This window comes from Apodemus sylvaticus, chromosome 18, assembly GCF_947179515.1.
Source record: "Apodemus sylvaticus chromosome 18, mApoSyl1.1, whole genome shotgun sequence".
Taxonomy (NCBI): domain Eukaryota; kingdom Metazoa; phylum Chordata; class Mammalia; order Rodentia; family Muridae; genus Apodemus; species Apodemus sylvaticus.
Genome location: NC_067489.1, coordinates 36,526,629 through 36,552,883, shown reverse-complemented (window position 1 = coordinate 36,552,883; position 26,255 = coordinate 36,526,629). Strand labels below are relative to the sequence as shown.

Sequence of the window (26,255 nt, the reverse complement as noted above, 5' to 3'; positions counted from 1 at the left end):
CACTATTTGCAGATGATATGATCATATACTTAAGTGACCCTAAAAACTCTACTAGAGAACTCCTACAGCTAATAAACAACTTCAGCAAAGTGGCTGGCTACAAAATCAACGCAAGCAAATCAGTAGCCTTTATATATTCAAAGGAGAAGCAAACTGAGAAAGAAATTAGGGAAATGACCCCCTTCACAATAGCTACAAACAGCATAAAGTATCTTGGGGTGACTCTAACCAAACAAGTGAAAGACCTATATGACAAGAACTTCAGATCTCTGAAGAAGGAAATCGAGGAAGATCTCAGAAAATGGAAAAACCTTCCATGCTCGTGGATTGGCAGGATTAATATAGTTAAAATGGCCATCTTGCGAAAGGAAATCTACAGATTCAATGGTATCCCCATAAAAATCCCAACCCAGTTCTTCATAGAGCTAGAAAGAGCAATTCTCAAATTCATCTGGAATAACAAAAAACCTAGGATAGCTAAACCTATTCTCAACAGTAAAAGAGCTTCAGGGGGATTCAGTATCCCAGACTTTAAACTCTACTACAGAGCAATAGTGATAAAAACTGCATGGTATTGGTACAATATCAGGCAAGCGGATCAATGGAATAGGATTGAAGACCCAGAAATGAACCAACACACCTATGGTCACTTGGTCTTCGACAAAGGAGCTGAAAGAATCCAGTGGAAAAAAGATAGTCTTTTCAACAAATGGTGCTGGTTCAATTGGAGGTCAGCATGCAGAAGAATGCGAATCGATCCATTCTTATCTCCTTGTACCAAGCTCAACTCCAAATGGATCAAGGACCTCCACATAAAACCTGACACACTGAAACTAATCGAAAAGAACCTGGAGAAGACCCTGGAGGACATGGGCACAGGGGAAAAGTTCCTGAATAGAACACCAATAGCTTATGCTCTAAGATCAAGAACTGACAAATGGGACCTCATAAAACTACAAAGTTTCTGTAAGGCAAAGGACACCATCAAAAGGACAAAACGTCAACAGACTGGGAAAGGATCTTCACCAACCCTAAATCTGACAGAGGGCTAATATCTAATATATACAAAGAACTCAAGAAAGTAGAACCCAGAGAACCAAATAACCGCATTAAAAAGTGGTGTAGGGAGCTAAACAAAGAATTTTCACATGAAGAACTTCGGAGAGCTGAGAAACACCTTAAGAAATGTTCAACATCATTAATCATTAGGCAAATGCAAATCAAAACAACCCTGAGATTTCACCTCACACCAGTCAGAATGGCTAAGGTCAAAAACTCAGGAGACAGCAGGTGTTGGCAAGGATGTGGAGAAAGAGGAACACTCCTCCACTGCTGGTGGGATTGCAAGATGGTGCAACCACTTTGGAAATCAGTCTGGCGGTTCCTCAGAAAGTTGGGCATGACACTTCCTGAGGATCCTGTTATACCACTCCTGGGCATATATCCAGAGGATTCTTCAGCATGCAATAAGGACATATCCTCTACTATGTTCATAGCAGCCCTATTTGTAGTAGCCAGAAGCTGGAAAGAACCTAGGTGTCCTTCAACAGAGGAATGGATTAAAAAAAATGTGGTATATTTACACAATGGAGTACTATTCAGCCATTAGAAACAATGAATTCATGAAATTCTTAGACAAATGGATGGAGCTGGAGAACATCATACTAAGTGAGGTAACCCAGTCTCAAAAGATCAATCATGGTATGCACTCACTGATAAGTGGATATTATCCTAGAAACTTTGAATGCCCAGGACATAATCCACAAATTAAATGATGTCCAAAAAGAATGGAGGAGTGGTCCCTGGTTCTGGACTCAGTGCAAGAGTATAGGGAAATTCCAGAACAGGGAAGTGGGAAGGGGTGGATGGAAGAACAGGGGGACGGAAGAGGGCTTATGGGACTTGCGGGGAGTGGGGACCCAGAAAAGGGGAAATCATTTGAAATGTAAATAAAAATATATCAATAAAAAAAAGAATCATTTTTTCCTGCTCAAGATGCTCAAAAGGCAGTAAAATCTACCTGTATCACTTCTGAAATTTAACTTTGAAGTCAGGAAGCTATGAGATATGTATGTATAAATATCTCCAGAGTTCATTTCCTCTTTGCCAGGAAGGTCAAATCTTTCAGACTATTCTATGCATAAATCACTATGAACAACTTTCTACTTTTTGCAATATATACTGTATTCTTTCTTATTCTAGTTGGGAACCAAAAGTAATAGAGTATAGTAGTAAATATAATTACTACCCTTATGTGACAGTCTGTCTAGAGGTAAGGGCTTGTAACACTAAATAATTGATTGAAAAGTATGTTTTCAAATGGATCAGCTGTAAGACATACACCTAGTAACTTCTACTCTTATTCCTTACTAGAAAATGGTATGCAGTAGGAGGCTGAGGAGATGGCTTAGAGAGTAGATTGCTTGCTTCAGAAGCATGACTTCAAGCTGTACTACAGAGCAATAGTGATTAAAAACTGCAAGGTATTGGTACAGAGACAGACACAGTGATCAATGGAATAGAATTGAAGACCCAGAAATAAAACCAAAGAAGAATTGATAAATGCAATCTCATAAAACTGGAAAGCTTCTTCTGTAAGGCAAAGGACATAGTCAATAAGAAAAATCTGCAACCTACAAATTGGAAAAAAAATCTTCACTACTCCTACCTGATAGAGCTGATAGAGAGCTAATGTCCAAAATATATAAAGAACTCAAGAAACTAATCACCAAAAAACCAAACAACCTAATCAAAAAAATGGGGTATAGAAATCAAGCTTTCACAACTGAGGAATCTCAAATGGCTGAGAAACACCTAAACAAATGTTCAAAGTCCTTGGTGATCAGGGAAATGCAAATCAAAACAGCCCTGAGATTCCACCTTACACTATAAGAATGGCTAAGATCAAAACCACAGGTGACAACACATGTTGGAAAGGATATAGAGAAAGAGGAACGTTCCTCCATTGCTGGTGGGATTGCAAACTGGTACAACGACTCTGGAAATCAATCTGGAGGTTCCTCAGAAAACTAGAAATAGTTCTACCTGAGGACCCAGCTATACCACTCTTGGGAATATACCCAAAAGATGGCCCACCATGCCACAGGGGAATGTGCTCCACTATGTTCATAGCAGCCTTGTTTGTGATAGTCAGAAGCTGGAAACAACCAACATATCCCGCTACAGAACGGATACAGAAAATGTGGTTCATTTACACAATGGAATACTACTCAGCTATTAAAAATGAGGACATCCTGAGTTTTGCAGGCTAATGAATGGAACTAGAAAATATCCTGAGTGAGGTAACTCAGACCTAAAAGGACATGCATGGTATGTACTCACAAATAAGTGGATGTTAGCCCCCCCAAAAAGTACAGAATACCCAAAGTACAGTCCACAGAACTCAAAAAGGTCAACAAGCTGAAGTGCCCAAGTGAGGACACCTCAGACCAACTCTGGAGGGAGAAGAAAGCAATCACAAGTAGGGAGGGAGGGACATGAGAAGGAATGTGGACAGGGAAGAGGTGGAGGTGGGAGTAGTGGGGAGAGGGGAACCTGATCTGGTATTGGGTGAGGGAAAAGGGCTGAAGCCCTGAAGGCCAGCAGAAAGAATGGAAACAGAAAACCTAGAGATGGGAAGTTGGGGGGACCCTCCAGAATGCACCAGAGACTTGGGAGGCGAGAGACTTTCAGGACTCAAAGGGAGGGACCTTAGATGAAATGCCCAACGGTAAGGAGGGGAGACTTATAGAGCTCACCTCCCAAGAGAGGGCATCAAATGAGGGAGAGGACGATCCCACAGTCACAACTCTAACCCTACGTGTTCCTTCCTGTCTGAAAGAATTACAAGGATGGAAATGGAGAGGATCCTGAGGAAAAGAAGGTCCAGTGACAGTACCAAAGTGGGATCCAGCTCAAAGGGAGGTCCCAAGGCCTGTCATTATTACTAAGGCTATGGAGCACTCACAAAAAGGGACCTAGCATGACTGCACTCCGGAAGACTCAACGAGCAGCTAGAGTTAGATGCAGATATTGTACCCCACCAATGGACAGAACTGGCTGACTCCTGTTAAATTAGGGCTGAAAGAAGCTGAGGAGAAGGGCAATCCTGTAGGAGGACCAGCAGTCTCAATTAATCTGGACCCCTGAGAGCTCTCAACCACTGGACCACCAACCAGGCAGCTGGACACCAGCTGTTATGAAGCCTTCAACACACATATAGTAGAAGATTGCTGGGTCTGTGTTCATTCAGAGATGGTGCACCTAACCCTCAAGAGACTGGAGGCCCCAGGGACTTTAGAGGTCAGGTGGGGTAGGGGTGGGGACATCCGTGTGGAGACAGGATGGGGAGGAGGTATGGGTTATGGAACAGTCAGAGGGTGGATGGGAGGGGAAATAAAATATGGAGTGTAAAAACATAAATTAATTAATTAATAAAAGAAAAAAGAAGCATGAGTACCTTTGTTCTATTCCTGTGTGCTATGTAAGAAGGTTGAATGTAGGCCTGGATAGATAGCTCAGCAGTTAAAAGAGCACTGATTGCTCTTTCTGAGGTCCTGAGTTCAATTCCCAGAAACCACATGATGGTTCACAATCATCTGTAATGGGATTTGGTGCCCTCTTCTGGTGTGTCTGAAGACAGTTACAGTACACCCATAAATACAAGAAGGTTAGGTGTGTCTGTAATTCTAGCACTGAGGAAAGGGAATCAGGAATATCTTTAAAAACTGCTGGACAAGTCTAGTTGAATTACTGAGCTTCACAATTAATGACAGAGATCCTGTGTCAAAAAATTGGGTGGATGAACCAAAGAGCATTCAGGGTCTGGATCTAAGTCTTCTACACTTTGTAGCAGATGTGTAGCTTGATCTTCATGTGAGTCCCCTAACAACTAGAGCGGGGCTGTCGTGGACTCTGATGCCTGCCATTGGATCCCCTTCCCCTGCCTGGTCTTACAGATTGGGCTCAATGGCAGAGGATGCCCTTAGCAGATCTGCTCAGACTTGATGTCCCAGGGTAGGTAGGGACCCAAAGGGGAGAGGGTACACTTCTCCTTCATGGAGGCAGTAATGTGGGAGGGATTTATAACATGGGACTAGGAAGAGAGGATCTGGAACTGGGATATAAAGTGAATAAAGAAATAAATTAGTGAAAATAATTGGGTGGGTGTAAAAAACAATAGAATATACCCACTGTTATCCTCTGGTCTCCATGTGCACCACTATAAACATAGCCACATAAAAATACATACACATAGACAACAGGCACGTGCACGCGCGTGTGCAGACACACACACACACACACACACACACACACAGAAAGAAAATGAAATAGCATAGGGACATAAAAATCCATAAGCACTCTTTTTCTGGATAATTCCTTTTGCATTATTGATAGAATTCCTGTATAACGCATCAGTGCTAAGAACTTTTGCTAGGCACTAAAAGGTTTTTTATAATATAATTACTCAAAATCGGATACTAACATTTCTGCCAAAACTTAAATGTAAAATCTTGCTTCCAAAGGAAAAAACGACGTTTATTTAAAACAGGTATTTTGGAAACTGAATCAATAAGATCACATTTTGGATAGCATCTTAACTGGTGAAGAAGAAAGTCTCCAAAATAGGTTAAGAGGAAACAGAAACAAGTAACTTATGTTTATACATTATGAAGAATAAGGCTGGTGGTGACAGTCACGATGGCAGTTACAGTTGTGGAAGACAGAAAATTATGACTAAGATTATTCAGAGGGCATGTTTGGTATTACTGCTGCTTAAATGACTTTACTTCTATCAGTTACCAACAGATAAATGACACTGAGATTTTAATCTATATGTTAAAAAAAGATAAAATACCACATAATTAATTTTTTAAAACGTTATCATCTGAGCAGAGTTGTAAATGCAGTGTCTGAAAACATGCCTTTCTGGTGTCTAAAAGGCTGCCATTGGGGAGGGGTTCACTTGCCGAGATCCTCCTCTCAGGCATGTGCTTGTGAATGTTAGAATATATTCTATTTAAGGTTTCAAAATAAAACACAACAACAGAACTATGCATGGTGCAATAAATGAGACAGGACCTGATCTGTTGCTATATTTAAAACACAGCAGACAGATAGTTGTCTATGCAGTCATGCTACCAGAGTGGGCTGCTGTGTCCAGTGCTATACCCAACAGAAAAACACTGTGCCTGAATTTAGAGACACAGAGCTTAGTGACTACAGATAGGGAAAGTAGGCTCAAATTCTCGTACAGTTTCCATCTGTGTGAACTGAAGCAACTTGACTTTAACTGATTCGTTATTTTCTTGTTTGTAAAATAATAATAGAAACTTTATTGCATGGTTGCTGTGAGGCACACAAAAAGTAAATACAGTAAGTAGTAATATTGATCATTACTGCCTTCTGATATGCTAATTACAGAGTGTTCTTGGGTGTGAGAATTCAGAAAACTGATTAGTACTTTTTCTTTTAGGGTAAAGCAGTGGAAAGATGTGGTATATTCTTTAAATACTAATGACTTAAAATATTCTAACAAGACTTTGAAGAAAAGCCTATATTTTTAGAAATTAATTTGGGTAGATTCACTGAAATAAGCATCCCAAAATCTGACTGAGACAAAACTTCCCTTCCTTTTTGACATGACTCATTCTCAGTTTACCCAGTCTATTTACATTAATTACATCAACTTAATCAATACAAAGAAATACAATGTTTGTATATAAGTATTACAATCTTTAGTCTTAAAAGTTTCAATTCGACCCCATAATTTCTTGTTACTAGAAAGGCACAGAGATTTTTCTGTAGATATCTAAACTCTGCATGTTCCTAGAGAAGAGAAAACTGCTCTGAAGAGGTTGCAGTGTGGTCTGTCTCCCAATCTGCCCTGTGGTAGCTGGTCTGTCAGTCTGTCCTATGGTGGCTGCTACCTGGTCTGTCAGTCTATCCTATGGTATCTGTTGCCTGGTCTGTCAGTCTGTCCTGTACTGGCTTGGTTTGTCTGCTTTCAATCTGTCCTATCAGTTACAAATCAGTTCTGAAGATTCCTAACTCCTTGGTGAAATTAAAATATAAAATATTTATGAACAGTGGTGTGCAGAGCTACTGGACATAAGCAAAGTGAGAATTTGCTGCATGTCAATTATATATACTACATTATGCATTTCTGTTTTAATATAATAACCATAAATATTTCACATATTTTTGGGTTAACTTTTTACCATATTTTACTTTAATTGGACAAATTAATAGATTTCACCATGATATTTCAATGTATACATATATTATACTTTGACATATGCACCCTGTCTGCTAACCTTACTCTCTTGTTCTGGGATATTTACAATATTTGTATTACCATACACTATTCCTATAAAGGAGTTTATTTGTAATTTTGTTTCTAAATTGTGCCATATATAAGAAATCTATGAGCACACTACTAAAAGTTTACTAATGTCGGTTCTCCACAAACTGTCTTAAAGTTTTAAATGACAACTATATTACAAGGAAATCATGCTAATGATAAATTTCTTCCTCTATAATTTTACCAATATTTTGATTGCACGTGTGAGTCAAAGAGCAATAAAACAGAATTAAGCATAATTTTTGAACTTCACTACAAAGATAGATACTATGGAGTTAGATAGGTAAGCACTGCCTAACTAACAATGTTTACATTAACTCATAGTTTAATAACATTTAAAACATTATGATGAATTACTATTATGTGTGTCTAATATTATTCATAATTACAATCTTATTTCTCCTTTAGACAATCAGTGTGACCCTCTAAAATGAGTGAAAGTCTTTATTAACCTTTCCTATGACACACTGCTTCCTATTTTATGCTTTTCATTTTAAAAATTCGGTGCTAATTTACAATACGTCCTATAGGATTTCTGTTTTTATATTCATAAGTACAGTTTGCAGCCTAAATGCCTACTTCTACATTTAGCCTTCTCTAAAAATCCCATATCCTTATGGATATTCTGAAAGCTATAGCTTTTTTACTATCCACAGAAGAATGGCTGTCATAAATTCTATAAACCATGGCATATTTCTTTATTTTTTCTGATGTAAACTACTTTATTTATAGCTCATTTAATACTACATATATACATATATTGTATTTTGTTCACATTATTTGTATGGTTCCAATATAAGAAAAGTCTTCTTTTCCTTAACAACCTATTCTTTATTCTGAGACAGGAGCAATTTTCTAAGCTTGGTACCGATTTTTTTTTATTTATAAAGAAATCTTCTGTCTTATTAAAATTTAAAATCTCAACATTGCCAGATGTACTAGTGCAAGCCTTTAATTCCACCACTCTGGAGGTAGAAACCAGTAGATCTATAAGTTCAAGGCCAGCCTGGGCCAGAATGAGTTCTAGGACAGCCAGGTATACATACTGCGACCCTGCCTCATACAAAACAAAACAGAACCTTAACATAACCAAATTTATTTTGTCTATCAGAACCTATCCAGGTTCATTTGATTTATACCACTGATTTTCCACTCATTTGATGCCTCCAATTAAATTCAGCCCAGGACTGATTAACTTTCAAGATAGAAGGAGATCTGCCATATTCAGGGAAGTGAGGCTCTACCAAATATTTCCCCATGATAACCGAAAGTTAATGGTCTCAATCCTCAATCAAAACACAAACCGTCAGTCTGGATTAAAATCAGGACCACTCACCCACTGACTATAACATAGCTTTACATCAAGGAACAAAGATAATTCCAGGCAAACACTACCAGAAAACAAGCCTGAGCATCCACATCAATATCTAAATAGCTCAGATTCAAATTCAAGAAAAAAGGCAGCTGAGAGAGCTGGTCTCCCAGGTGAGATCACCACTTTCACTCCAATAACTGTCCAAAGAGGGTCCAGCCAAGAGCAAACAGGGCACAAAAACAGCAGAGCAGCTGGGGACAGGATCCTTCCAGTCTGCATCTACACAAGAGAGCTAACACTGTCCTGCAGCCCTCTACTAGCAAATCCTGCCCAGGAGATAGCTGGTCTCACCAGGCGTGCTAACATATCTAAGATCACAGGCTCAGGGGCCCACAGGAGGACAAGCTCCTGTTAGAGACAGCAAGACCAACTTAACACCAGAGATAAACAGATGGTAAAAGGCAATAATGTAAGCAATAGAAACTAAGGTCACTTGGCATCATCAGAACCCAGTTTTCCCACCATAGCAAGTCCTGGATATACCATCACACCAAAAAAGCAAGATTTGGATCTATAATCACTTTTCATGATGATGATAGAGGACATTAAGAAGGATATAAATAACTCACTTAAAAAAATACAGGAGAACACAGATAAACAGCTAGAAGCCTTAAAGAGGAAACACAAAAATCCCTTAAAGAACCACAGGAAAACACAAGGAAACAGGTGAAGGAATTGAACAAAACCATCCAGGATCTAAAAATGGTAATGCAAACAATAAAGACATCTCAAAGAAAGACAACCCTGGAGATAGAAAACCTAGGAAAGGGATCAGGAGTCATAGATGCAAGCATCACCAACAGAATACCAGACATAGAAGAGAGAATCTCAGGTGCAGAAGATACTGTAGAAAACATTGACACATCAGTCAAAGAAAATGCAAAATTTGAAAAGCTCCTAAACCAAAACATCCAGGAAATTCAGGACACTATGAGAAGATCAAAACTAATAATGAAAGGTATAGAAGAGAGCAAAGATTCCCAACTTAAAGGGCCAGTATATATTTGCAACAAAATTATAAAAGAAAACTTACCTAACCTAAAGTAAAAGATGCCCATGGACATACAAGAAGCCTACAGAACTTCAACTACGCTGGACCAGAAAAGAAATTCCTCCCTTCACTTATAATCAAAAACAACATATGCAAAAATAAAAAGAAATAATGTTAAAAGCAGTAAGGGAAAAAGGTGAAGTAACATACAATGGCAGACCCATCAGAACTACACCAGATTTCTCACCAGAGACTCTAAAAGCAAGAAGATCCTGGGCAGATGTCATACAGAACCTAAGAGAACAAAAATGCCAGTCTAGGTTATTATAACTCTCAATTATCATACATGAAGAAACCAAAATATTCCATTACAAAAAAATCTACACAATTATTTATCCAAAAATCCAGCCCTACAAAGGATAATAGATGGAGGAAAACTCCAACAGAAGGAGGAAAATTATACCTTAGAAAAAACAAGAAACTAATCTTTGAACAAACCCCCAAGAAGATAGCAACACAAATATACTTCCACCTCTAACAACTAAATAGCAGGAAGCTAATAATCACTTTTCCTTAATATCTTACAACATCAATTGACTTAATTCCCCAACAGAAAGACATAGACTAACAAACTGAATATATAAACAGGACCCAGCATTTTGCTGCATACAGGAAACCATCCTCAGTGTCAAAGACAGACACTACCCTAGAGAAAAGGACTAGAAAACAATTTTCCAAGCAAAACAATGGTTCCAAAAGAACAATATGGAGTAGTCATTTTAATAGCCAACAAAAATTACTTTCAACCAAAAGTTATCAAAAAAGATAAGGATGGTCAAAGGAAAAATCTACCAAGATGAAATCTCAATCCTGAACATCTATGCTTAAAACACAAGGGTACCCACATTCATAAAAGAAACTTTGTCACAGCTCAAAGCACACATTGCACCCCACACAATAATAGTGGGAGACTTCAATATCCCACTCTCAGCAATGGACAGACAATGGAAACAGAAAAAAAAGAGACAAGGTGAAACTAATAAGTTATGAAACAAATAGATCTAACAGATCCTAAAACAAAAGAACATACCTTCTTCTCAACACTTCATTGTACCTTCTCCAAAACTCACTGGATAATCAGTCAGAAATCAGTCCTCAGCAGATGCAAGAAAATTGAAACAATCCTATGCATCCAATCAGATCAACACAGACTAAGACTGGTCTTGAATAACAACAAAACCAACAGAAAGCCCAAATATACATGGAAGCTGAACAATGCTCTACTCAATGATAACTTGGTTAAGGAAGAAATAAAGAAGAAAGTAAAGACTTTTAAAACTTCAATGAAAATGAAGGCATAACATAACCAACCTTAGGAGACACAATGAAAGCAGTTCTAAGAGGAAAATTCATAACTCAAAGTGCCTCCGAAAAGAAACTGTAGAGAGCATACACTAGCAGCTTGACAAGATATCTGAAAGCTCTGAGAGAGAGAGAGAGAGAGAGAGAGAGAGAGAGAGAGAGAGAGAGAGAGAGAGAGAGAGAGAGAGAGAAGACAGGAAATAACCAAACTCAGAGCTAAAATCAACCAAGTAGAAACAAATAGAACAATACAAAGAATCAACAAAACTAGAAGCTGGTCCTTTGAGAAAATCAACAAGATAGATCAACCCTTAGCCAGACTAACCAGAGAGCAGAAAGACAGTATCCAAATTAAAATCTGAAATGAAAAGGGAGACATAACAAGAGAAACCAAGGGAATTCAAAAAATTCATCAGATCCTTTTACAAAAGCCTATATTCAACAAAACTGGAAAATCTGGATGAAACTGATGATTTTGTAGACAGATATCAGGTACCAAAGTCAAATCAGGATCAGATAAACCAACAAAAGAGTCCCATATCTCCTAAAGAAATAGAAGCAGTCATTAAAAGTCTCCCAACAGGGTGGTGGTGGCACACACCTGTAATCCCACCACTCTGGGAGGCAGAGGCAGATGGATTTCTGAGTTCGAGGCCAGCCTGGTCTACAGAGTGAGTTCCAGGACAGCCAGGGTTATAAAGAGAAACCCTGTCTCAAAAAACCAAAAAAGTCTCCCAACCAAAAAGAGCCCAGGACCAGATAGGTTTAGTGCAGAATTCTATCAGACCTTTAAAGAAGACCTACTACCATTACTCTTCAAACTATTACACAAAATAGAAACAGAAGGAACACTACACAATTCATTCTATGAAGCCACAATTACACTTCTAATTAAACCACACATAGACCCAACAAAAAAAGAGAACTTCAGACCAATTTCACTTATGAATACCGATAAAAAATACTCAGTAAAATTTTCGCAAACTGAATCCAAGAACACATCAAAAATGATCATCTATCATGATCAAGTAGGCTTCATCCCAGGGATGCAGGGATGGTTCAATATACAGAAATCCATAAAGCAAAACCACTCTATAAAAAAACTCAAAGGAAAAAAAAACATGATCCTTTCATTAAATGCTGAGAAAGCATTTGACAAAATTCAGCACCACTTCATAATAAGTCTTGGAAAGATAGGAATTCAAGGCCCATACCTAAACATAGTGAAAGCAATATACAGCAAACCAGTAGCCAACATAAAACTAAATGGAGAGAAAATTGAAGTAATCCCACTAAAATCTGGGACTAGACAAGGCAGCCTGCTCTCTCCTTAACTATTCAATTTATTATTAGAAGTCCTACCCAGAACAATTAAACAACAAAAGGAGGTCAACGGGATACAAATTGGAAAGGAAGGAGTCAAAATATCACTATTTGTAGATGGTATGATAGTATACTTACATGACCTGAAAAATTCCAAAAGAGTACTCCTACAATTGATAAACAACTTCAGCAAACTGGCTGGATACAAAATTAACTCAAACAAACAGTACCCTTCCTATATTCAAAGAATAAACATACTGAGAAAGAAATTAGGGAAACAACAATCTTCACAATAATCACAAATAATATAAAATACCACTGGTGTAATGCTAACCAAGCAAGTGAAATATCTGTATGATTAAAACTTCAAGTCTCTGAAGAAAAACCTCAAAAGTGTTCATGGATTGGCAGGATTAATTTAGTAAAAATGGCCATCTTGTTGAAAGCAATCTACAGATTCAAAGCAATCCCCATCAAAACTCAAACTCAATTCTTCATAGAGGTAAGAAGACTAATTTAAAAATTTATTTGGACTAAAAAACACAGGATAGAGAAAACTATTCTCAACAATAAAAGAACTTCTGGGGAATCACCATGCCTGATCTCAAGCTATATTACAGAGCAATAGTGCTAAAAAACGCTCATGGTATTGGTACAATGAAAGGCAGGTAGATGAATTGAGCACAACTGAAGACCCAGAAATGAACCCACACATCTATGGTCACTTGATATTTGACAAAGGAGCTAAAGCCATCCAGTGGAAAAAAGATAGCCTTTTCAACAAATGGTGCTGGGTCAACTGGAGGTCAGTAAGTAGAAGAATGCAAATCATCCAATTCTTATAAACTTGTACAAATCTCAAGTCCAAGTTGATCAAGGACATCCACATAAAACCAGATACACTGAAACTAATAGAAAAGAAAGTAGGAAAGAGCCTCAAACATATGGGCACCGAGGAAAATTTCCTGAACAGAACACCAATGGCTTATGCTCTAAGATCAAGAATTGGCCAGGCAGTGGTGGCTCACTCCTTTAATCCCAGCACTTGGGAGGCAGAGGCAGGCAGAATTCTTAGGTTGAGGCCAGCCTGGTTTACAAAGTGAGTTCCAGGACAGCCACGGCTATAAAGAGAAACCCTGTTGCAAAATAAATAAATAAATAAATAAATAAATAAATAAATAAATAAAATAAAATAAAATAAAATAAAATAAAATAAAATAAAATAAAATAAAATAAAAAATAAATAAAAAAAAGAACTGACAAATGGGACCTCATAAAATTGCAAAGCTTCTGTAATGAAAAGGACACTGTCAATTCTCAACAGAGGAAACCGAATGGATGAGAAGCACCTAAAGAAATGTTCAACATCCTTAGTCATAAAGGAAATGCAACTCAAAACAACCCTGAGATTCCACCTCACACCAGTTAGAATGGCTAAGATCAAATACTCGAGTGAAAGCAGATGCTGGCAAGGACGTGGAGAAAGAGGAACACTCCTCCATTTTTGATGGGATTCCAAGATGGTACAAATATTGTGGAAAACAGTCTGATGGCTCCTCAAAAAACTGGACATAATACTACCTGAGGACACAGGTATACCACTCCTGGGCATATACCCAAAGAATGCTCCAACATGTAACAAAGACACATGCTCTACTATGTTTACAGCAGCCTTATTTATAATAGCCAGAAGCTGGAGAGAACCCAGATGTCCCTCAACAGACGCATGAATACAGAAAATGTGGTACATTTATACAATGGAGTACTACTTAAGCTATTAAAAATGATGACTTCATGAAATTCTTAGGCAAATGGATGGAAGTAAAAAATATCATCTGGTGTGAGGTATCCCAGTCACAAAAGAACACATATGGTATGCACTCACTGATAAGTGGATATTAGCCCACAAGCTTGGAATACCCAAGATACAATTCACAGACCACATGAAGCTCAAGTGTGGATACTTTCTTTGGTCTTTCTTAGAAGGAACAAAATACCCATGGGAAACAAAGTGTGGAACAGAGACCAAAGGAAAGGCCATCCAAAGAATGCCCCACCTAGGGATCCATCCATATACAGACACCAAACCCAGACACTATTGTGGATGCCAACAAGTGCTTGCTAACAGGAGCCTGATAAAGCTGTCTCCTGAAAGGCTCTGCCAGAGCCTGATACGGACGCAGATGCTTGCAGCCAAACATTGGACTAAGCATGGGGTCCCAATGGAGGAGTTAGAGAAAGGCCTGAAGGAGCTGAAGGGGTTTGCATTCCATAGGAAGAACAACAACATCAACCAACCAGAACACCCAGAGCTCCCAGAAACTAAACCACCAACCAGAGCACACATGGAGGGAACCAGGTCTCCAGCGGCTTATATAGCAGAGCATGGCCCTGTAGGAAATGATTGGGAAGGGAGGCCCTTGGTCATGGGAAAGCTTGATGCCCTAGTGTAGGGGAATGCCTGGGCAGGGAGCTGGGAGTGGGTGGGTGATTGACTAAGCACCCTCGTAGAAGCAGAGGGAGGGAGGATGGGGTAGGGCATTTCCAGAGGAGAATCCAGGAAAATGAATAACATGTGAAATGTAAATAAATAAAATATCAAGTTAAATAAAAAGAGAAAAAGAAGAGCAGTTCCCTTGAGGACTGTATAACAATTTTGTGTGTGTGTGTGTGTATACACACACATACACATACAAACACTCTCACCAAATGCATAAAATAAAGACCACTGTGCATAAAAACCACAGACTGATCTCAACACACAGTACTGTCATCAGAACAGACCATCCACAATGAATGAAAACGACATGACAAACACAACATGACAAAACACCTCACTAGTGATTATGAAGCTTTTCTTTAAAATAGGCCATATCTGAGAAAATAAGAAACTGAGAAAAGTACTACATTGCATCTGATTAGAATGAGTTAAAATTAGAAATACAAGAGAAATAACATAACACATATACAAAGTCACTGAGACAAAATACATCTTCAAGTGACACACTGTTCACTGAGAAATCAGAAGGTAAATGTAAAAATCTAAGAAATGAAAAAGCATTAATACATAAAATGCCTTAATATATAAAAAATATACAACAAAAACAATTTTAAAAGGTATATATACACAGATCCCTAAATTGAAAGATTAGCAAAATATCAACATTAATGTATTGTACTTTAAGGTTGTAAAAAAAATAAAAATGAGCCAAACCGAAAATAGATAGAAAGAAATGATCAAGGCAAAAGCTGAGGAGAAATGAAAATAGCAATGCAATAAAAGAAATGGCTAGTTCTTTAAGTGATGCACAAGGGTGAGAGAACAAACAAGAGAACAGCAGATGCCCAACTAATAAAATTAAAGGTGAAAAAGAAAAAAACATTACAATTGATACTAATGAAACTAAGAGTTTCGTATATTCCTCAACACTTAGAAAATCTAAAATAAATAAGCAAAATTAAAGGAACAATAGTAAACCAAAATTCATGAAGAATTTAAACAGAAGACTGAATTAGTAGTAAAGAAACCTTCCAAATAATGGCTAATGCTCAGTTAGATGCATTACTGAATGGCACCACACCTTTAAAGTGACTAAGAATGTTTCTCAAATCATTGCACAAAACAGGAAGGAAAGAAACACTCAAATTATTATGAATCACCCAAAATTCTTTTGCTATCAAAACCAAGTCAAAAAAACAAAAAAACAAAAAAAACAAAAAGAAAGAAAATTATAGGCCATTCACACTGATAAAAACACATGCAAAAATCTCCAGTAAGTACTGGGAAGCTGTACACACACACACACACACACACACACACACACACACACACACACACACACACATCGGAGCAAAGATAGTCTTTCTACCACTACTGGATAAAGATTTCCAAATGGAAAGCCAATGAGACAACTAACACTGGATTAGACATCTTGATTTACAGCAGGAAACTGAAAATGTCAGGGGGGGAAAAACATGGAGAACATACTTCAAGACCTTTCTGAAATAATATCTTATAGCTCAGAAAACAGCTCTACCATTTACACCGACTCCATAAAATTTAAAAAAAAAAAAAGAAAAGACATGAATAGACAGCATATAGATTATAGGAAAACCCTGCTAGATATGCAATTAATAATATAGTCAATACATAAAGACATAGGCTGTTTCTGTGCATTTATTTATTTTTTGAATAAAATATATCCTTTACTTTTTTCTTAGATATATTCTTCATTTACATTTCAAATGTTGTCCCCTTTCCTGGTGTCCCCCTCCCCCTGCTTACCAATCCACCCACTCCCGCTTCCCTGTCCTGGCATCCCCCTATACTTGGGCATCGAGCCTTCTCAGGGCCAAGGGCCTCTCCTCCCTTTGATGTCCAACAAGACCATCCTCTGCTGCCTATGCATCTGGAGCCATGTGTACTCTTTGGTTGCTGGTTTAGTCCCTGGGAGTTCTCGGGGTACTGGGTGGTTCAAATGTTCATCTGCATTTAATCATTACATAATAATAATGTATCTAATTACTTTCCTTACATCTTACATTCCATTTGCCCTCCAGCCATCATAGCTTTTTCTGTTTAATATTTGAAGACTATGGCTTCAAGACAACCCTGTGTGTTCATCTTTCAAGGTTAGCAAAGGCTCAGAGCAGAGGCGAAGGGTAGAGTGCCTCTCTCATGCTATGCTGGTATTCAGTTAGACTACCAAAATTTTCTAGAGGGCATTCTAGTCAAGAATTTAAGGATGCCAATACTAAGCCTGCATGAATAGCAGAACCCCTGGTCAATTCAGCTTCCTCAGAGAAGGCACTTATCAGTTCCATGGAAACATCAGGAGCCCTCACTAAGCAGACCTTAGCTGAATAGCTTCCTCCGCTCTTGCCCAGCACTTTTTCACTGCTAAGCCTTGCCTGCATACTTTTGCACTGTGTAACTCCTCTACTCTTGCACAGGACTGTTTTACCTAGACTAACCACCTAAACCCCAAATGCATTTGTATTTTGTAGGGCTAACTCAGATGTATGTCACAGGAACTTCTCCTCGTGTAGTTCTGTGGACAGAAACATCCTGGAGCTGGATCTGAATTCTTTATCACATGGTATTCACAGGTTCAGGTTCAGTAAGTAAGTAAAGGCTGTAGCTCACAGTTCTGTTTCCTGTCTTCATTGATGTGACACTTGGAAAGTCAACAAATTAGCAAATGAAAATGTCCCTAATTGAGCAGGATACAGTTCTTGAAGAGTAAGACACATCTTTTAGACATTCTTGGTAGTGCTACTGAAATTATGAAATTACTCTGAGAGTCTCATGGGCACTTAAGAAACTGGTCATAGGGACTCAAATCACACTTCTTTAGCAATGGTAACAGGCTGTGGGTAGTGCCTGTAGATTGTGTATACAAAATTTTAGGTCTGTCTTTCATTTTAGCTCTATATTCCTATTCAAGTTTCATAACAGGTTATATGAGAAAGCTTAAAAATTAATCTAAAAATGGGAAAGAATACAAGCTGCTCTCATAGTCCTCCAACAACAGGATCAACACAGCTGCTACACCCAATGACCACTGGCCTTTAGAGGTTCCTGATTCGAACACACACCTACAATTTCAATGGAGGAAACATGTAAAACTTTTTGATAAAAGGTCTAAGAAAACTTAGCAATGTGATCAATTCCCTTTCAAATGAAAGATGTAATCTTGAGAAACTCAATAAGTGATGATCTATGTGGTCAATTGCTATAGACTTCACCTTTAGAACGTCTTAACTGGGAACTTCTGAGACAGCAACAGCAAAGGCTGGGACAGTTCCACCTCTGTATTATCTGGAAGATACTTAAGTTTGGCTTCATATTTCAAGGATTCCTACTTCAAATATGGCCTGCTGAAAATGTAGCATAAGGCATTCACCAAAGCCCTGTACAGAAAGTCTGCTATGGCTCCAACCTGCACTGGTATGTATGGGGAAGGCAGCTGAGTGAATGGCCTGCCTCAAAGTGCTAGATCCTTTCCTACAGAGAAAAACTCTGACAGGAACTCTGGGTCCTGTCCTCAGTCGACAAACTAGGTGTTCCAGCCAGGAAGCTGCCTGTACCTCTTCAATGTTTATGGACATTCCTTGTGAAGGAAAACAGAGGAGTAGATGGGGTGGAAAGGAGGGTGGGGAGGAGGGTGAGGGAAGAGGTAGGGTGCAGAGGGAAAGAGGGAAAACTGTGGTTGGGATACAATATATATGACAACAAATTCATTTAATGAACTAAAAAAAGATCTCTAGAGAGAGGCACACCAGCTAGCCACTTCCACTGCTCCTGCTGCTCTGTCAATTAGGAAATTCAGAGGTTGTGATGCAAGGGAAGAGAGGCACAATAGAACACAGGTGTGAAAACAGGCTGACCTTTCTGAAGACTCCCCCCGCACTATTAGCTTTTCTGAATTCCTTACCTTTCATTATCCCTGCTCTTCATCTACACTAAATTCAATCCCATAAATAAAAGCTTGCCAATGCTCTGCTAACTACAAATCATTCTGAACATCAGTACTCCTTTATGTTCAGTCTGTGGGCCTTTTCTTTGTGGAGTCGCACATTCTCTTTGGCGTTTACACTTGCATGGTGCTGAAGGCATGTATCTCATCTGAATTAAAAGCAGAGTCTACTGCTAAACACAAAACTTGTTTTCTTTTCACCATGTAGCTTTATATTTAAGTATGTGTCCCATACCACATGCTTTCCAAATATTTTCACTTTGTCTGTGTATTATAAATTACTTTCAGGGTATCTTTTTAAAAAGTAGAACGTTTTAACTTTAATAAAGAATACCTTACCCTTTTTCTTTACATTTTCATTCTGCCTTTGCTACAATAATTTTCTGTGACTTTCTAGCAGTAACATATAAGCTCTTGTACATTGTCCCATAAGCCACTGGCTAATATTTCATAGACCTGGCTTTGGTTGGTCGGCTCATATTTGCACGTAGGTATTTCCCAGCATTCCGTGGGCGAGCCTGCATTTCCCATGTTTACTACTTAGCACCTGTGTTCAAAAGTGAATTGAACATGTGTGTAGACTGTTTCAGTCCCCAGCATTCTGTTCCAGTAATCTAGGTTTCTAGACAAAGGGTAATTCCATACCATTCTAATTATGATAGCATTATAATTCATCAAAAATCAGGTAATATAAGGCCTTTGATTTTCTTAAAAAAAAAAAAAAACAACAACTCAATATTCTAAAACCTTAACCTTTCTATATAAACTTTAGAACCAGCTTCTGGGTTTCTACTAAAAGTGACATCAAGGAATACAGCTGTCATGTAAATACGAAAGAGATGTGATACATAATGCTGAAGCTTCTGTGCCTGGATACACACACTTCTCCATGCATTGAGTCTCTTTAAATGTATGTGTACAGCAGTAAGGGCCTTAGAAGTGTTCTTTCTGTGTCCGCATCCAGGCCCGTTTGCATTATTAGGTCCAGTCTGGCAATCTCTGTTCTTCATTAGATGCTAAGCGTGTCTGCATGCAATACAGTAAATACACTGACATGGCTGAACTTAAATTCCTCATTATCTGCATGTTACATGGCTTTCTCCCGCTCTTCTTTTTATATCTACTTCTGTTCAAATGACATAATTAGGTTCCACTTTAACTCTTGACTTGGATTTTTACCTATATCCCTGAGGGTTTTTTTTCCAGCTGTTCCTCTAAACATTACAACATGTTTTTTAAAAAAATCCTCATTAATTTAATTGTGATACTGAACCACTTATAACATGGTGCCAAGCCAAGACCAAGTTAGCCTTGATATGTTATTACTATGATCTGCAAATATACATATAGGCAATAAGCCAGGAAATCCATTCATCCAGAGTTTCCAATTTTGCTTTCCTATCATATATTTATTTCAGATTGAGAAATGAAAAATGAATAATCATTCATGTATTAGGAAATATATTTTATTTTCTAGTAACGGTTTAAGCCTACTTCTATAACAGATTTTGTTCCTCAACTTATGATGTGTATTTTTAAGGGGGAAGTTTGGTTTTTCTAAAGACTTGATTATTTATGTATTTATGTATGTGAATTATTTGTCTGCATATACATCTGCACACCACAAGAAGGCATCAGATCCTCCTGGACAAGAGTTATTGATGATTATGAGTTACAGATGATTGTGAGCTACCACATGGGTGCTAGGAATGGAACTCAGGACCTCCATAGAGCAGCCAGTGCTACTTAACCACGGAGCCATCTACTTATCCCGGTAATCTATACTCTAACACTAATATTTTGATCAATTCAGGTATTAAATAGTAATCATGCCATTTTTGAAGGTATTTTATGTTTCATTTCACTTCCGCTAATTCTTCATTTTTCTCACTTATCTTTTGAGGGACACGGTGTCAAAAGACAAGAAATTGTCTTTTGAGGACAATTTGTGTTTCAGGGAAGACAATGTGAGAGTTTGTGTTTGTCACAAACTCTGACATGTTTGTGTGTGTGACAATGTCAATTTGTGTTTCAGGGAAGACAATGTCTGAGGACTCCGTGGAGCTGGCTGGCAGTCTTGCTGTACAGTGTGGGTTCTGAAGACTGAATTCAGGCAGACAATCTCAGCAGAGAGAGCGGTTACTCACTGCACCACCTTCCTGGCACATTTATTAGTTAATTTTTTTTAAATAAAAGGATGAATTTGGCCATAAACAAAAAGCCAGCTCTATAATACATAAAATAAGAACATGTTCTCTGAATTGGTCTTAATATAACAGCATATACAACTCAGCACTGTATGTGTGTGGTAACCAGTTTGTGCCCACACTGGTTCATTACAGAAAGGTCTCTTTCTCATTTAGACATTACAAGTATGACAGGCACACAGTGGATATATTCAGGGAGAAACAAACTGACTGAGTATATACCACAATCTCTTCAGCTCACAAATTAGTACAAAACTGCTAATTCTTATTAATTTGTTACCATACATATAGATGTGGACATTTCTTTAATATTTGGAATGTGTCACATACTAGAGTCATTATATTTTAACAGTGAAAAATAGAAAAATAATACATATAGCTTAAGCTGAATGGTAAATGTAATCTATTTTACTTATAAAACCAACATGACAACTCATTTTGGTGATTTTCACTAAAGTAATAATCTGGCTCATTCTGTTATTATAAAATCCAACTATACATGGAACAGAGGTAGCAGGATATGTGATAACATACCAGAGATACCATGGCCCAACCAGTCTTGTTATAGATAAACTCCAAGTTGTTCCTCCTTAGATAGAGCAAGCCACCAACCAGCGACACTAGCAGGGCCAGAGCAATGGTGCCTGAGTAGTTGGGTGGCCGGAAAACTCGAATCTGCAAAATACCCAATGATAATTAAAAAATGAAAATAAATATCAATACTTTTCTTTTAATCATGTTCTAGTCATTACTATCTTTAATTTATAATTTTTCCTGAGAACTACATACAATGAATGTATCTGGATCACATTACTCCCAGCTCCCTCCAAGATCTGCCTCCAGCTTCCTGACCTCTATGTGCTATTATCCTTAATGAACTATTAACTCTCTTCTGTGCTGTCCATGTACTCCTGTGTTGGGGCCAGCCACTGAATCACAGCTGACTACAGCTTCCCCATCATTAACATAGACTTCAGGGAACTGACAGTCTACTCTTCACATCTAGCTTTGACACTACATTTACTGAGCTCTTAATGAATGAAAATACATGCTTTGAACATCTTGGCTGAACAGAACGACTCTCTTTTGTTCATATGCTTAAGTCTATGCAATGCTACACATGAAACTCAGTCCAGAGCTGTTCTGCATCACACAAGCAAACAACTCAACTAGCTAGTACATGGTAAGGTAAGGCAGGGCACATGTGAATTCTATCAACTAGAGACTGTTTAATAAACACACCCCAGAAGTCTAACTTACACTGAGGCATGCGCATGTCAACTCCAGCAGTCCTCCTAGTTGGTCTCTCACCTACACTGGTACACTACAGCATACATGCAGAGACGTGCTCACATACAGTTTCAGGCATGTGTGCTTTCATTACTCTTTCATAGATAACACAGAAGCTCCATGTATAACTGAAGAACAGTGAGGCTGTTTTCAAAGTGCCAGCAGCAGTGTCCATCCTCCAGGATACAGTATATTCCAACTATTCTACTTCACTACAAACACTGATTATCAGTATACTGTCTTTAGACACCCTACTGGGTATGAAGTATTCTCCCATTTTGGTTTGGGCTTATGTCTGCCTGCAATATAATGACAAAAACCATTCTTCTGTATACTTATTGGGCATATGAATATTTTCTTTAAAGAAATGTCTTTCATATTAATTTTTAATTGAGATTTAGTATTTTATTGAGTTTATGAGCCACAGATATATCTAAATATGTGTGTAGGTCTTCAGAAAATATGATATGCACACACTTATTCTACTTTCTAGGCTGTCAACTCACATCCATATAATTGTACTTTCACCTATAGCAGCTATTAGTTATAAAGAAATACAATTGGAACAAACTCCTGATTTATAAATTTCAGATCTTGGTTCTGGTAACATTTGCTATGGAAAGGAACAGGGACACTCTGAAGATATAGTTAACTGAGATGTGAGGTTAAATACAGAATAAAAACAAGAGCCCAGAGAAAATTAACATACCAGAAAATAAGAGTATACTTTGAAAATAATTATGGAGCCATGTCTCGGAAACCAAGAGCCTGGGGAAAAGGGGGGAGGGTGCTCACACAGTCAAATCTCAGGCAACTTTGGCACTCAGCTAATTAACCATAGCAATAAATTAGAAACAGGCATGACAGGAGAACTGTTGGGGGGATAAAGGTTATAACAGGTTCTAAAGGCGAGAGGCACTCCATGCCTACCCTCTCAAAAAAATCAAGATAAACCAAAACAAAATAAACAAACAACAACAAAAGTGTGTGTGTGTTGGGGGGGGGGGGGTATGCATGTGTTTACAAGAACCCGATGAGGCGAGAGAACAGTATCAGGGCCACTGGACCTGGAGTTAAAGGTGATTATTGGCTGCCTGACTAGGTAGTAATAAAAAGTGAAGTCTAGACTAGAGACCTTGCACACAGGCTAAAGAAGTCCAGAAAAAAGCCTGCCATAATCGTCACAGGAGACTCCATTCAGCAACTGATAGAACCAGATGCAGAGACCCACAGCCAAACATTAGGGGGAACTCTGAGGAAGAGGGGGGAGAAAAGATTGTTGGAGCCAGAAGGGATACGGGACAGCACATGGCAACCCCAAGAATCAACAAATCTGGACTCCTAGGGGCTGCGACTGATCAGTCAGGGAGCCTACATGGACCTTACCTCAGCCCTCCGTATATATGCTACGGTTGTGAAGCTTGGTCTTCTGGTGGGATTCCGAACTACGGAGCAGAAGCTGTTTCTGAAGCCTTTGTCTGCTTCAGGGACCCTTGTCTTCCCACTGAGTTCCCTTGTCCAGCCTTAATATGGGGAGGGGGTGCATAGTCTTATTGTAACTTGATAGGCCATGTTTGGTTGATATCCCTGGGAGGCCTGTCTACTTTTAGAGGGAAACAGAGGAGGACAGGATGGAGCGAGGATGGGAGGGAGAAGAAACTGTGGTCAGAAAGTAATATTATGAGAGAACAATTTAAAATAAGAAGAAGTGAACTATAGTCCTCTGTAAGAACAGCAAGAGCTCATATCCTGTAAACCTCCTCTCTGATACAAACCTTAGTAGTTTTGTAATAAATTAATTACGTTGACTAACATTAACTGACACTGTAGTTGTTGAACTGTGAGTTCTGTTGGATAATACTTTAGTATAATCCTTGATGTCTCCCACCAACTAGATCATACATTATTGGCACATTATATAGTAAAATATTTTTAAATGAACAAATTTAGGAAACAATTTATTTTCATGAAAGTATCATTAAAACCAATGATATAGATAATAGGTGACAGGTATTATTACCATGAGGCATCTATCTTGTTTCAGAAAATGTGTTTATATCTTTTAGTAAAAATTCAGTGTTTATGAATAACTTTTAAAATAACTGTTTATAGTTATGTTATATAACTATATGTAGTTATATAAGCGTACAATCTTCTAATTTTATAAACTGATTTTTATAGCCTATCATAAAAGTATGTAAATAATTTTTTAAAAACACCCATAGGCCCTCCACAAATTAGTACTTACCATAATTTTGGTTAATTTAATTCAGAATAAATGATCTGTCTCAATCTATACATACAATATTGCTTTAAATAAAAAGCCCAGATCACAGTGTCAATATTACTTTTCTAACACTGTACTTGCTAAACTATGAGCTTGTTCAATGTAAAAGTCTTATTTTCAGACATTTGATTTGTTTCCAACGTTTTCCATTAAAATCAGTATTGCTACATTTTTCAGGGCTCTGAATTTGAATCATATTTAAGTTCAATTCCTAGAAGAGTCACTGTTAAGTTAAATTAAGCAAGACAGACATAGGACACATGCTGTATAAATGCTTACAAGTGCCAGTCCCAACAGGGACGCATAGTAGCAGGTATCTTTCCACAGCTCTTAATTTCTTTTCCTATATATATAAGACACATGGTATTTAAAAATATATATATATATTGCTTCATGGTTAGAATTTCCTTCATCATTAATAATATTAAACTATTTTTATTGTATTTTCCATTCCATAGATTATACTCTATTTAATATACATTTTAGTGTTTGTTTAGAATATCAATTGATTATCATGCAACAATGCATCTGAATTGACTAAAATTCAAGTACCAGTTATAGTTGCTAAGTCTGGTTTTCTTGAACTGGGAATGGAGCTGATTGGTAGAATACTCAGACTACACCAGGTTCTAGAGTCAATCCTCAGCACAGCAGAAGACAAAGCCTTCTCAGTGCAAGGAAAAAGAACAAAGTCCATAGATAAACAATAAAAAACAAAACTATAAAAATCCTGCCCTTCCATTACAGCAGCCAAGCAAACCAAGCTTATTTAGACTTATGTCTAAATTAACCTAGACATATGTAAATGAATGTATCACACACACACACACACACACACAGTATTTACTATAGTAACTAAGAGCATACATGAACATCTGTCCTGTCGGCAATCCATTTTGCTAGCTGTTCAGCTGCAAATCCAATTCGCTGAAGGTCAAACGTATCAGCTCTCTTGGGTCTGCCTTTTGAAGGAAAATGCATGAATGTGGGAGCGGAGTTCATGTTGAGCTGCAAAGCAAGTGATAAAATGCGAATTATAACAGCACCCCAACATGCAATACTATTTGTCCAACATCTTATACATTTTTGTGTGAATTTCCAAAAGAAAGAATTTATTAGGAAAATCTGCACGGCTTTCTGGGCTTAATTTCTATTTTTATTCATTTTTATGCACTGTTAAGCGAAGAGAACAGCTGAATTTGCTTAAGCTGCCTGAACTGTCACATTTAACACACTATTCACATCCCAGTTCTGTATTTTGACTAGTTTTTCATTCCTTGTCTCTTTGGACGTTTATGATTAAGACGATGTACAGTGCCTACAAGAAGGAAACAGAAATAATGGAGTCTGTCAGCTCGTGGATCACTGTGCTTCTCCAGCAGGCAGCGGCTGGGCCCGTGGGAGGGAGCACACTGAAGGAGTGCTTTCAAACACATTACCTGCAAACCCAATTTCCTATTCAAATTTAATGACTATTCTCTTTAGTTGATGGTCAATAAGCAACGGAAACAAATATTTTTGTTCTAAACAACTTGAATATACTAAAAATAAGCTAAATCTTTGATGCAGTCAAGTTCT

At 38.0% G+C, this 26,255-nt stretch overlaps 1 protein-coding gene across 3 annotated transcripts in view; it reads right to left on the bottom strand.

Annotated features, from left to right (window-relative positions):
- Tusc3 (tumor suppressor candidate 3) overlaps nucleotides 1-26,255 on the bottom strand; it is a 159,709-nt gene that overhangs the window by 62,865 nt on the left and 70,589 nt on the right. For all 3 annotated transcript variants that reach the window (XM_052162522.1, XM_052162521.1, XM_052162523.1), the window contains exons 4-5: nucleotides 25,545-25,685; nucleotides 21,635-21,775 (exon numbers count right to left, since the gene is read on the bottom strand). In XM_052162522.1, the coding sequence (XP_052018482.1) occupies nucleotides 21,635-21,775; nucleotides 25,545-25,685 (282 nt within the window). The remainder of the gene's footprint in view (nucleotides 1-21,634; nucleotides 21,776-25,544; nucleotides 25,686-26,255) is intronic.